Here is a 13,217-nt window from a genome sequence, read left to right as displayed (position 1 = left end):
AGCCTGGCGAGCTACAGTCTATGGGGTCACAAAGAGTCAGACACGACTGAGCACACACAGGCATCTTGCAAATGGATAATAGTATCACTTTGCCATGTCTCTAAAAAAAGATTCCGTAGGCATTTTAATTGGGATTTCATTTCTTTTACAGAGAGATTTAGGGAAAATGAACGTGCTTACAATATGGTGTCTTGCTATCCAAGAGCACAGTAGGTCTCTTCAATGACTTAAATCTTTACATCTCTTCTCAGGGTAGTTTTTCATTTTCCTGATATTGCTCCTTTATGTTACATTTCACCTCAAATGTCTTGTTCTTAATGTTTCATATACTTAACTACTATTTTTAAAATTGTAAAAACATGCTGTTTCCTATGTTTGAAATGCTTTTCCAGCACCTCTGCCACTTGGCACTCATTGGTTAAGGCCCCATTTCAGCATCACTTGCTTTGTAGTCTACTTTGGCCCCACCTCCAGTCAGGATGGAGCCAGCTCCCTCCTCTGTGCTCCTGCAGCACCTTGTACATCCCTCCTTCACCACTGGGCACACAGTGTTGAACATTCTGTTCAGTTCAGTTCAGTCACTGAGTCATGTCCAACTCTTTGCAACCCCATGGATTGCAGCACGCCAGTCTTCCCTGTCCATCACCAACTCCCGGAGCTTGCTCAAACTTGTGTCCACTGAGTTGGTGATGCCATCTAACCATCTCATCCTCTGTCGCCCCCTTCTCCTCCTGCCTTCAATCTCTCCCAGCAGCAGGGTCTTTTCTGTTGAGTCGGTGATACATGCCTTTAATCTCATTAGTCTGGGAGCTCTGTTAGTGGTTTAATGTTTAAAGTCTCTCAGTCGTGTCCGACTCTTTGCGACCCCGTGGACTCTAGCCCACTAGGCTCCTCCATCCATGGGATTCTCCAGGCAAGCATACTGGAGTGGGTTGCCATTTCCTTCTCCAGGGGATCTTCCCAACCCAGGGATCAAACCCAGGTCTCCCACACTGCATGCAGACGCTTTAACCTCTGAGCCACCAGGGAAGCCCCTGGTGGAGGAGCCAATTATTACCCTGAAGTCTGGCTTATCACAAGCACTCAATGATCAGATCAAATGAATGAATGAATGAATGCTGTAATATGCTTCTTCATATTTCAGTAGCATTTTTGAAATGCTAACAATGATAACACTAATAAATAGTAGAATTTGGGATAATGTGACTGATTTTTTTTCCCCTCTTAAACATAAGCCATGTTTAAAAATGCAGAAAATTATAGAAGGAGAAATCATAATTAGGAAGTAAAAAACTAGATGCATTATTTTTCTGGCATATATTTCAGCCTAATGTAAAGAGGTAGCATTGTGGTGGATAACACACACTCTGGCATGAACAAGACCTGAATTTAAATCCTGGATCAACCACTTATCAGCTAGATGGTATCAGGCAAGTTCTTTGCTTCTCTAGGCCTCATTTTCTTTCTTTATAAAATGGACACAATAAATATCCTCAAAATACCTAAAAGAAACATCTCAAATTTAAATGTCCAAAATACTTGGTTCTCCCACCCCACAAATCTGCTTGTGCAACACTCTTCCCCATTCTATCCTTCCAGGGGCTGAGAAAAGAGAAGTACTCAAAATTCTCCCCCTTCTTTTACTCCAAGCTCCCTCCCATCCACAAGTCCAAAAAGCATTTCCTTAGAAAGATTTCCAGAATCCACTGACTTCTCACCAGCCACTTTCCTACCACCTGGTCTAAGTCATTATCTTCTCCTGTTCTGATCATTACAATAAGCTCCTAACTGGTCTTCCTGCATCTATGTTTATTCACTGTCATCTATTCTCTATATTGTTGACCGAGTGATCCATTTAAACTATATCAAATCATGTCACAACTTTGCTCACAACTATCCAAAGACCTCCTAACTCACTCAGTCTCACTCAGAGAAACTCAAACCCTCACATGGCCTGCAAGGACCAATCGGACATACCACCCCCTGCCCAACTCTGTGACTTCATCTCTCCCCTTCAGTCCCTGATCCAGCCACACTGGCCTCCCTTGGTCCAAGGACACACACACAATATAGACCTCAACACCTTTGCACTGCTTATCTCACTGCCTAGAAAACCCTTCCACCAGAATCTGCATGACCTCTCACTTCCTTCAGGTCTGCTCACCCATCACTTTATCAAAGATGCCTTCCATTATCATCCCAAATAAAATAGCACCTGCCTTGTCTCTCATCTCCCCAACTTCCTCTCTCCTCCTTACTACTACTACTAAGTCACTTCAGTCGTGTCCGACTCTGTGCGACCCCAGAGACGGCAGCCCACCAGGCTCCCCAGTCCCTGGGACTCTCCAGGCAAGAACACTGGAGTGGGTTGCCATTTCCTTCTCCAATGCATGAAAGTGAAAAGTGAAAGGGAAGTCGCTCAGTTGTGTCCTACTCTTAGCGACCCCATGGACTGCAGCCTAGCAGGCTCCTCCATCCATGGGATTTTCCAGGCAAGAGTACTGGAGTGGGGTGCCATTGCCTTCTCCGTCTCTCCTCCTTACTCTCCTTTTTATTTCTTCATGGCACTTTGTTACCACTGGTCCCATTACAGGTTTATTTGGTAAGGGACTATCCCACTCCAACACCTGGAAGAACCTGAGCACTTAGCAGGTGTTCAGCTAATACTTACAGAAAGACCAGAAAAAATGAATACATTATTTACAACTCCAACTCTATAGTTTATGTAAAGTGTCTAATCACTGAATAGATTCTCCTAAAATAAACAGCAGCTACAGAACTGGTGAAAAAAACTAAACCATCACTGGTATTCATGTTCATTGCTCACCTGAATGCTCAAATGAATCAAAAGAAAGATTCCCTTGTTCTACACAGAACAAGAAAAAAAAAAAAAAAAACTCCCTAGAAGCCATTAGAGACTGCCAACCTAAACTTCTTTTCTACATTTTTTTAACTTTGAAAAATGATGGCTTTCCCCCCCACCCTCCTTTCCCCAGACTCTGGGACTCCTCTCCTTCTGTTCATTCCTATTTGGAGCTAAAAGCCAGAAATAGCTGTTTACTTCATTGTCCTCATTTCCCTTCATTGTTAGCATTCAGTTCTCTGATGGCTACCCTGTTGTGGATGAGTTTTTTTTAAAAGAATTCTCGATAAGTTGAGAAAGAAAAGCATGGGTAAAGACCTTAGACATGGTTTTAAGCAAAATGTATTAGAGGGTATTTTCTTTAGGAAAAACTATTTATAAATTGACTCCAACATGATTACATATACACCATCAAATATTATTCTCATATGCAATAAAGTTAAAGAGCTGGCAAAAAGAACACACAGCACAGAATAAAGCACTTTGATTTATTAAGATGTGAATAACAATAATTATGCATGTACAGTTCTTCCTCATGCAAGCTTAAAGAAGAAATTTTCTAACAAAGGACCAAAATCATATGACCTCTAATCCATCAGCAAGTAATTTGGAGGTGCTTGACCCACAATTTCTGCTTCCATTTTTATCCTAATGTAGAACTGAATAATACAAAAGATTTCGTGGGTACATCTACTAAATAAGAACTTGCCCACCCAATAATTATAAAACAAAATACGGACAATTTCTTTATACTGGAAAATGCATATTAGATAAATTTTCCAATAAAGTAATAGAATGTACTGGGTAAACAGATCTTAAATACATTGACTGAGAGTCATCAAATAGGTAGTGAGTCCAAGAACAACCACAGGTAGAGTTGACTACACATTCTAAAGATGCTTTGAAATTGCACTAGCTAGAAGAAACAGAGCCACGAATTTTACTATTTTTCAAAGATTATTTTTTATGTGAACCATTTTTAAAGTTTTTTATTGAAATTGTTGCAATATTTCTTCTGTTTTATGCTTTGGTTTTTGGCCATGAGGCATGTGGGATCTTAGCTTCCCAATCAGGGATCGAACCTGCACCCCCTGCATTGGAAGGTGAAGTCTCAACCACTGGACCACCAGGGAAATCCCCAGAGCCACTCATTTTAAATGACTATAGAGGATGAAAGGCACTCAACATTTCCTTCTCTAGATAATTTATCTCAGTAGAAGAAAACTATCATGTGAATTACTCTAAAAATTTCTAAAGATTCATTTGGGTTTAGCTTCATACCAAATGTTATTGTTAGTCTATAATAGTAATTATGGACTTCCCTGATAGCTCAGCTGGTAAAGAATCTACCTGCAATGCAGGAGACCCTGATTTGATTCTTGGGTCAGGAAGTTCCCCTGGAGAAGGGATAGGCTACCCACTCCAGTATCCTTGGGCTTCCCTGGTGGCTCAGATGGTAAGGAATCTACCTGCAATGCAGGAGACCTGGGTTGGGAAGATCCCCTGGAGAAGGGCATGGCAACCCACTCCAGTATTCTTGTCTGAAGAATCTGCATGGACAGAGGAGTCTGGTGGGCTACAGTCCATGGGGTCACAGAGAGTTGGACACCACTGAGTGACTAAGCACAATGGTAATTATACCTGAGCATATCAACTTCCCATGAGAGAAAACTGCTCAGAAATGTGCTGGAATGATGGGGAAGAGATGACCAGTCTAGGAGTCAAGTTAAATCTTCATGTAGGTAATATACAACATAGCTAACACTATACACAGATAATCAGATATTGACAAAAATTCTATCCTTTGAGACTGAGGAACATGCTAACACTAAAACACATACTGGCTGGAAACTTTACTAGTTAGGAAGGGCACAGGCCCAGTTTGCAGGACAGCAGCAGCAGCAGCCCCACTCTATATCTGTGTCCCAGTATTCCATCAGGTTTAGAATTTGTCTTAGACAGGAGTATCCCAATTTGGATGATAACACATACGTTAGATCAAACGTCAGCAACAGATATCTATCAGCCTTATTTGCTCCAGCCTCATTCAATCACAAATTCTAACACCTTGTAATATTTCTCTCCCTCAAAATCATGACAGTCCTCACCCCAGAGTGCTCAATAAATATTTGTTAAATGACTTCATTAATTTATTAGCATCATCAGTTCAGGAATAGATTTAGAATAAATCTGGCTGCTCTAGAAAAGAGGTTCAATAAACATTAACTGATTAAATATCAGTGGAGAAGGTTGAATGGGCATGAGTTAACCCTTGCTTGCTGCCAAGAAATTTTCAGATAAATAGCTGGCATTTCTGTTCTTGGGGGAAGGGAGAGAAAAAAAAGTATGTATTTTCTTAATTGTGGAATCCTGTGTATATCTAACATAAATTTCAACTCCAATAGTTTCTATTTCATTTTCAATAAAGAAAAATGTGATAATTCAACTTACACTAGCAAATATCTGTTTTACTCAAACTTGATATCTCTATTCTCAATTTTTAATAGTCTTGTTTAATCTACATCCATCCCCTATTGCTCTCATGTTCTCTGTCCCTCTCTCTCCTTCCCTCCTTCTCCATCTTCCCCTCCTACTCCCCCACTCTTTACTCTCACAGCAATTTCCTCTCCAGTTTGTAAGTGAATTGGTTTTCTCCTCAGGCTGCTGCCTGTGACAGAATGATGATGTTTGTGCTCTAAATCATGAGGTATTTACTAAGGCAGCAAAGAGCATTCCCTAACTTGTAGAGGAGGAAACATGAGCTAAAAATGGAAGTGCCCCAGGAGAAGCTAAGGGAAACACAGGGATTGCTCTATCCATGGGGTAGAGTCATAGGAACCTTCTTAACCTTGCCACAATGTCACCAAGATGGGCTGTAGGAGAGGACCACAAAGCTTCAAAAAAACATCAAGAAGACTGTAGGGAAAATGAAGGAAATAGCTGCTATTTGGCATGAGCTGTTATAACCCGTTAGTGTTACACATTTAGAGAGAGAACAACCCCACCACACGAAGATAATGTAGGCAACATGTCAACTCCTAGTGATACCATAAAACTTAAAATAGACATACAGCTGTTCATTTGATGATGTTTATTATGAACTCTAAGGAGGTTGAATAGATGTCTATAGGATGGATGGATGATATTCCAAGAGCTGCTGCTTTACCAGGGTGAAATACTGATCACTCCCATTCTTTTTCATTTGGCTACTGAACAGTCAGAAACCAGGGATTAAGCAGATAATGGCACCACACAGTTCAGGACTTAAAAAGTAGCTTTCCCTTGTGAATGGAGCCACAAAATGTCTAGTTGTATCAAACGATCAGTACTACCTATGCTAATAGACATTAAGGGTGAATCAAGTTAGAGAAGAACCTGAATCTACAGGCTCATAAAAAAAGAAACATTTCTCCCATAAAAGATGATGAAGACTAATTTACGATCTCAAAGAGATTATTTCATACATTTTACAAAATTTCATCTCCCATTTTAAAGGGCACTCTGAATTAGTGCTGTTTTGTTCCCCTCTAGAACTGAGGGAACTAGTAATGTGCATGTAAAAATAGGATCACTTAAGAATACACACCTCCTGGTCCTGGAAGAGGCCACACGCTGTGCAGCAACTAAGCCGGCCCATGTGCCACAACTACTGAGCCTGGGCTCCAGAGCCCTTGAGCTGCAACTCCTGAACCCACAGCCACAACTGAACCCCACACACCCTAGAACCCATGCTCCACAACAAGAGAAGCTACCGCAACGAGAAGCCCGCACACGGCAACTAGACAGCAGTCCCGGCTCGCTGCAGCTAGAGAAAGCCCATGTGCAGCAATGAAGACCCAGTGCAGCCAAAATAAATTATAAAAAACAAAAAACTAATTCTCTCATGTAAAAAATATATATATTTATTTAGTTGGAACTCATTTACGTGTGGAAAATGACTTCCAGAAGTGCAGTGTGATGTTGTTTAATTTTTTTTAATACCAAAATTTATAATGGCTAAACTTGGCTTTCAAATATATTGTCCTTTTATTTCAGTTCGATAAATTGCTGAGAGTTCTGAAACTCAAAGAGAGGAAAAGCTCTAGCTAATTCAGGCCAGAAAACCGGTCCCCCTATAACACCAAACAAGCCAGTGCACTAATCATCTTAGTGCATTAATCATTGCAACATCACCGTGAAAGAAAGTGATAAAGGTTAGAGGGATGCAACTAGAGGTATAACAGAGAGAGAGAGAAAGTTACAGAAATAAGTAAGAGAAAGAAGAAATGCAATGGAAGTCTCCACTTTAACGGATTAGCAGATTCATGTTTGTTGAGCCTATTGTAGCATGGAAGCTGAAGAAGACATCAGCAAAGATGAGCGCATCTCTGATTCCTGGAGTCCCTCTGTGCCCCAGGCCTATGGAAGAGCCACTGTCCAGCAGAGGGCTTGGCTAGCATGCGTACTCAGTCATGCCCCATTCTTTGCGACCCCACGGACTGTAGCCCACCAGGCTCCTCTGTCCGTGGGATTTCCCAAGCAAGAATACTGGAGTGGGCAGCCCTCACCACCTCTGCCTTTCAGCCGGGGCTGCCTGGGACTCGGCTCACTCTGCAGCCAGAGCTGCTCATGCCCAAATTAAGACATTTGAGGCCGACCATGCCCAACCATCTCTCTCGTTCCCGCAGTCGCAGTTGTGGACAAGACAGAGAAGACTCAGCCTCCCTTATTTCCTCTTCCCCTCACTCCCCCTGCCCGGCGCTTCTTCCCTCCTCCTGCACACCCCTCATCCACTGCTGACATCCCTCCACCGTGCTCCCTGGAACCACACTTCCGTAAATGAAAATGTCTTCCTCCTCGACCTTTCCACAAAGTGCCCACCGCACCTCCTCACCCCACTGAGACCTGGCTCCCCTCTCCTAGCAAACATACCATCCTGGACCTATGTGCTTTCCAGGCTGGCACACAAAGAACTGTTTCTTTCATGCTTGAGTCTCCCTGGAAAGACTTTCCCTCCACCCCATCATCCTTTTTCATCTGGCTATAGCCATTCTCCCAGGAAGATCCCTGCTTTCTTCAGGAAGCCTCACCTGATCTCATGGTCCTCACTATCCATGGCTACGTTTGATGTCACCCCTTCATTATCATCAGAACTCTCTCTCCAGCCCACTTTCTCTCTCTCTCCCTCACGCTCAGCACATCCTTTTATAAATAGCGTGTATGTATTTGTCTCCCCCACAGAACTGTGAGCTCCTTGAAGGTGCACGCTGTGTCCTAGTCACTGATCGCCTGCACGTAACATCTGTTTGTTGAATAAATGAAAGCAGATCTACATCATTGACTTGAATAAATGAATGAATAAATGAAATGAACATTTTTTATTTATTTGATGTTCCTCTCAGTGCTGGGAAAGATTGAGGGCAAGAGGAGAAGGGGGTGACAGAGGATGAGATGATTGGGTAGCATCACTGACTCAATCAATAAACATGAGTTTGAGCAAACTCTGGGAGCTGGTGAAGGACAGGGAAGCCTGGCATCCTGAGGTCCATGGGGTTGCAAAGAGGAGGACATGACTTGGCAACTGAACAACTCAATCTTTTAAAGTTATATCTACTTGTTGTCAAACAACACAAAGACATGTTCAAAGGAAAGCCAACTCTCTCCCCTCCCTCTCCTTGACTAACGTTTTTTATCCTTGACTTTTTTTAACCACTGTTAAATGCTTGGTGTGTACTGCTCTATGATTTTCTCTATGCTCCTGGCACACACTCATAGGCATAGTTAGAGATTTTTCACAATATATAGAACTGAGATCATACATTATATATATATAATCTTAAAACTGCTCTTTTCACTTACACTGTATTATAGCCATCACTTCAGACTGACACAAAGGGACGTAACGCACTCTTTCTAATAGCTGCTTAACAGTTTACAATATGGATGAGCCATGATTTAGTCATGCATTCTCTGATGAGTGAGCATCCAGGTTGCTCCTAGTTTTAAGTTCTAAAAACAGATAGCAAAACTGATCTAACATTGCTAGAGCATACATACTGTGAGTTACTTCTCTGCCAGTGCTATGGACTCTGCCCTCATACACCTGGATCTATTTTCTCAAGACTCAAGCTTCTGCAAAACTAATAGCCTCATGAGCAATCTCTTCTGTGTATAGTGCCTGCTGTTTGTCATGTGTCTTATACTGAATAAGTATTTCATATTTATCGAACTGAACCAAAATCTAATCAGATAGAAAATGCCAGAAAGGATCCATAAGAGGCACTGTTAGCCGTGCTTAATTCTGAGGATTTTGTAGGGAGTAAAAACAGTGAATTTTCATTTTTAACTTAATATATTTCTGCTTGAAATTTTACTAAAATACTTTATAATTTAAATATTTAATACATCCATTAATGCTTATACTAATATATTGATAATTTTATTGTATTACTTTTATAACTCAAAAACAGCTTTTTCCAAAACTTGCTGGATGATATAAAACCCTGAATTAAAAGGAACAAGCTTCAATTCAATAGCCCCCAAGATGGCTGGTACATAAGAATCAACTGAAGTTTGTTTAAAAATTCAGATTTCCAGGCCTGTCTCTGAATATTCCGATTCTGTAGACCTGAAGCAGAACCCTGGTAACAGCATGTTTAACAATACTATACTCCAGATGATTCTTTGACCCTGTTCTAATCTAATGATTTTTAGAATTACCTGGAGAGCTTTTCACATAGTTCATGGATGTTTGGCCTCTACCTCTAGACTTAACCCATTAGACCTGGAATGAGGCCCGAGAATCTACACTTCTAAAAAAAGTTACCTGGATGATTCTTCCCAAATTTAGAAACACTATTCTAAGTGCTACAATTTTCTCCAGTTTGTCAATTCAAAAATGAAGACATGATAGCTCCATTTTGGTCTCTAGTAGCAAAAATATGACACCAAGTTAAAAGTCTTTGATGATAATATTCTAAAAGACCAGAAGATGTGGAATGTCTTAGCTGGCCTTCCATGGAATTTAGGAATATCTTTTGCTAGTTTAATTTAATGAATCAAATTTTAGTATTCACCTTATATCTTAAAGAGAAAATGAATTAAAAATATTTTTGACTCTAAAATATTTTAATAAAATTATTTATTTATTAGGTTCAATTAGTTTCAGTGTTTTCAATTAAAAAAAATTTTTTTACCCTTACTATAACCTACAAGTCTAGATATTAGAAATAAGCTAATATATTTTTTAAATAAGATTTATCTTTCCCACTATCTAAAGACCTCCCTAATTATAAGTTAGGTATTTAAGTGGACATAACAAAACCATAAAAGCTTATCTCTACTTTCAGGATTAGAAATGAGAGCAGATACTGAATTACAAAAGCATAGTGAAATTCGGTTCTGAAAATATTTTTCATAAAAAATAAATGGCAAACAGACATTTTTCCACATGAGCTTAATTCAGTAGCTACTATACTAGACATTCCACTAATCAGAAGTCAGACAGACCTGGATAGAAATCAGGATCCTCCATCAACCAACCGTTTGAGCTCAGGCAAGTTACACAATCGCTCAAAACCTCAGTTAATTTCACCTTGAAATGGAGAGGTATCTCTTGATCATCAAGAGTATCTCTTGATTCACTGTTTGAGAGGACTAACTGATGTAATACATGTGAAGCACCTAACACATACTAAGGATGCAGTTACTAATACTTATCATGTTTTTTTCTCCCCGTGCAATATGAGTCATACTTTTAAACTGTTAAGTACAAGATTATCAACATGGAGTTTGAAGCGGAAGCAAGACCGTTGAGTGAAGATTTATGTCCAACTCCAGATCATCATGTTTGAAACCAGGTTCAAAAACAAAATCATGAACCAGGACTCAAGCCAGAGCTCTAGACAGAGAGCTTGTAATAGATGGGGCCAGAGACCAGGTGAAACTGGGGTGTTAACCTAATGAACCTGATGCTCTTTCTAGGACGCACCAAGGTTTGCGGTAGTGACTTGGCTCTTCCAGTGTGCAATGTTTTGTATACTAAGGTCTCTGAGTGGTGCAAACTGCATCAGAGATGGACTCTGATCACAGAGAGTTTTACAACCTGTGAGAACTAATCACATCTTCCTTGTACTTAGGACAGAACTCAGGACCAGAGGCTTCCATCTTAGAACACAATTCAGTGATTATACAGCTGGAATCACTTTGAAGATCCCGCATACACCCAATCCCCTATAATTATATTTGCTCCACCCTCTTTTTTCTTTCTCTAACACACACAAATTTTAAGACATTACTAGGCAGGTAATTTCTCAGGGTCCCATATCACCTCTGTAGCCTGAGATCTACAAATGTAAATTCTATCACTCCACCCAGCTGGTACCACCCCATTTCCAGATACGGAACCAACCAACCATATTCAGCAAAGACCAGTGTGTTCAAAAAGGAGTTTAAACATTCTGGATAGAATTTATTTTATATATTATATGCCCCAGAATGAACCTTGAAAAACAGCACTGAGTTAAGCAACACATGTTATTAAATACCCAAACTCCCCTCAAAAAGCAGGGTTAACCCTTCAGTGTTTAAAAAAAAAAAATTACTCTTCAACTCCTCTTAAAGCTTCAGGGTATCAAAAGGGGTGATAATTCTTGCTTTGCAAATATACTTTCTAAAAATAATATTTTCCTTAAAGGCTTATGGCAAAGCGACCGAGTCACTTCGTTTTCATTGCTGGCAAGCTGCACAATGACTTGATCTCTTTAATATTTCACTCATAGTAGCAGCCACTGAGCTATGACTAACCCAGTCTCTCAGCATCACCACTGGCTCCAGATGGTAAAAAGGAATACATTCCCTTCACTCTCGCCTGAAAAGCAATCCTGATTTTTTTTTTTCTTTCGCCCAGTTTCACCTGCCATAAGCGTAATCGTTTCACTCCAGGAAGAAACTCTCTGGGGGTGAGGGGAGATGCATGCACAGAGGAGCACAGGCAGGGAATTTACTTTTTTTTAATAGGGTGTAAGCACTGCAGCTTTAAATCTTACTTCATCAAGCCCTGGATACCTTCCATAATCAAGCTGCAAAATGGTAACAAGAAAGGAGGAAAAAAAAAAAAAAAAAAAAACCTCCCTCCCGGCTAGCCCTCCAGGCCGCTGCGGGCAGCGGCGAGCCCATCCCCCAAGCCCTGCCAGCCCAGACGTGCAGCTAGTACAGGTGAGCCGGACACCGACCTTGGCCCTCAGACTTCGCCCACATCCGGGGATCAAGGTCAAGGGCGAGGGCTTCCTTCCACCCCCCTTCACTCTCCCCCTCCCCAAGACCCCCCCCCGCCCCGCCTATCCCCCGCAGCCCAGAACCCAGGGATCCGATGCCAAAGTTTCAGGCCGGGTTGGGGCCGGCGCGGCTCTCGCAGCCCCCAGCCCTCCTGCACCTGCCGGGCCCGGCTGTGGGGCTCTGTGGACGGCGCCCACCTGGTCCCCACTCACCCCTGGCGGACATGGTTCAAGCAGCAGGAGCCGGAGCCGGGAGGGCGGCGGAGACACCCACCAGGGCGTGGGGAGGAAAATTTCTCCGAGACGCACGAGGCGCACCCGCGGCCGCTCGCGAGCGGAGGTGGCTGGCCGCGCGGGGACGCCTCCCGCAGGACACCTGGGCGCCGCGCGGCCGGCGGGCGGGGACGCGGCAGACGCGGGGACCCGCGGGGCGCGGCAGCGCTGACAGCCCGCGGCCGGAGCTGGGCGGGGCCCGCCTCCCCGCCTCCCGGGCCCGCCCGGCCCGCCGGGTCCAGCGGCCACGGGGACGCGCCGCCCGCTCCGCTGCGCCGCCAGCCCGAGCTTTTGTCCCCGAGCGAGCGAGGTGCGGCGGCTTGCGGAGAGGGCTGCGGCTCCCCTCCCCGCCCCGAGCCCTTAAGAAAATAATAGTAGTAATAATAACAGTGTTGCTGTTCCAGTGCCCGTCCAGCCTCCCGCTTCGGTCTTTGAGAAAGCAAGAAGGAAAGAGCTGCTCTGCTCCCTCCCCTAAGTGATGCCCCGGACCGGAGGGGAAGACCACGGTCGCCCGCGGGGCTTGGCCCTCCGTAGGAGTAAGGCCTTGGGCGGTCGCCCTCAAAGCAAGATAAGCCATTAGTGAGCCCCTTCGAAGTCGCCCGGGTGGGATGGGCGGACTTTTCTTCCTGGGACCCTTGAGAGCAGGGCTGACTTAGCGCAAGGGCTTGAGTCAACACACCCAAGGAAGATCTGTACTCAACACATCTGCTTTACTAAACACGTCTGCTTTATTGTGTCAACTCTGAAGTGTCAGGGCTGGGCTGGGCTGTTTAGTCGCTGAAGGCTGAAGAGTGGGGTGAAACAAATGCACTTTTTCTATTTATCAG

General features: G+C 43.0%; 1 protein-coding gene across 1 annotated transcript in view; it reads right to left on the bottom strand.

Moving 5' to 3' along the window:
* ABLIM1 (actin binding LIM protein 1) overlaps positions 1–12,529 on the bottom strand; it is a 328,489-nt gene extending 315,960 nt beyond the window's left edge. The window contains exon 1 of the mRNA XM_070363328.1: positions 12,331–12,529. Within this exon, the coding sequence (XP_070219429.1) occupies positions 12,331–12,343 (13 nt within the window). The 5' untranslated portion in view covers positions 12,344–12,529. The remainder of the gene's footprint in view (positions 1–12,330) is intronic.
* Between the last annotated feature and the right edge of the window lie 688 nt (positions 12,530–13,217).

Source organism: Bos mutus, chromosome 26 (assembly GCF_027580195.1).
Source record: "Bos mutus isolate GX-2022 chromosome 26, NWIPB_WYAK_1.1, whole genome shotgun sequence".
Lineage (NCBI taxonomy): Eukaryota > Metazoa > Chordata > Mammalia > Artiodactyla > Bovidae > Bos > Bos mutus.
This window is presented reverse-complemented; position numbering and strand designations above follow the sequence as displayed.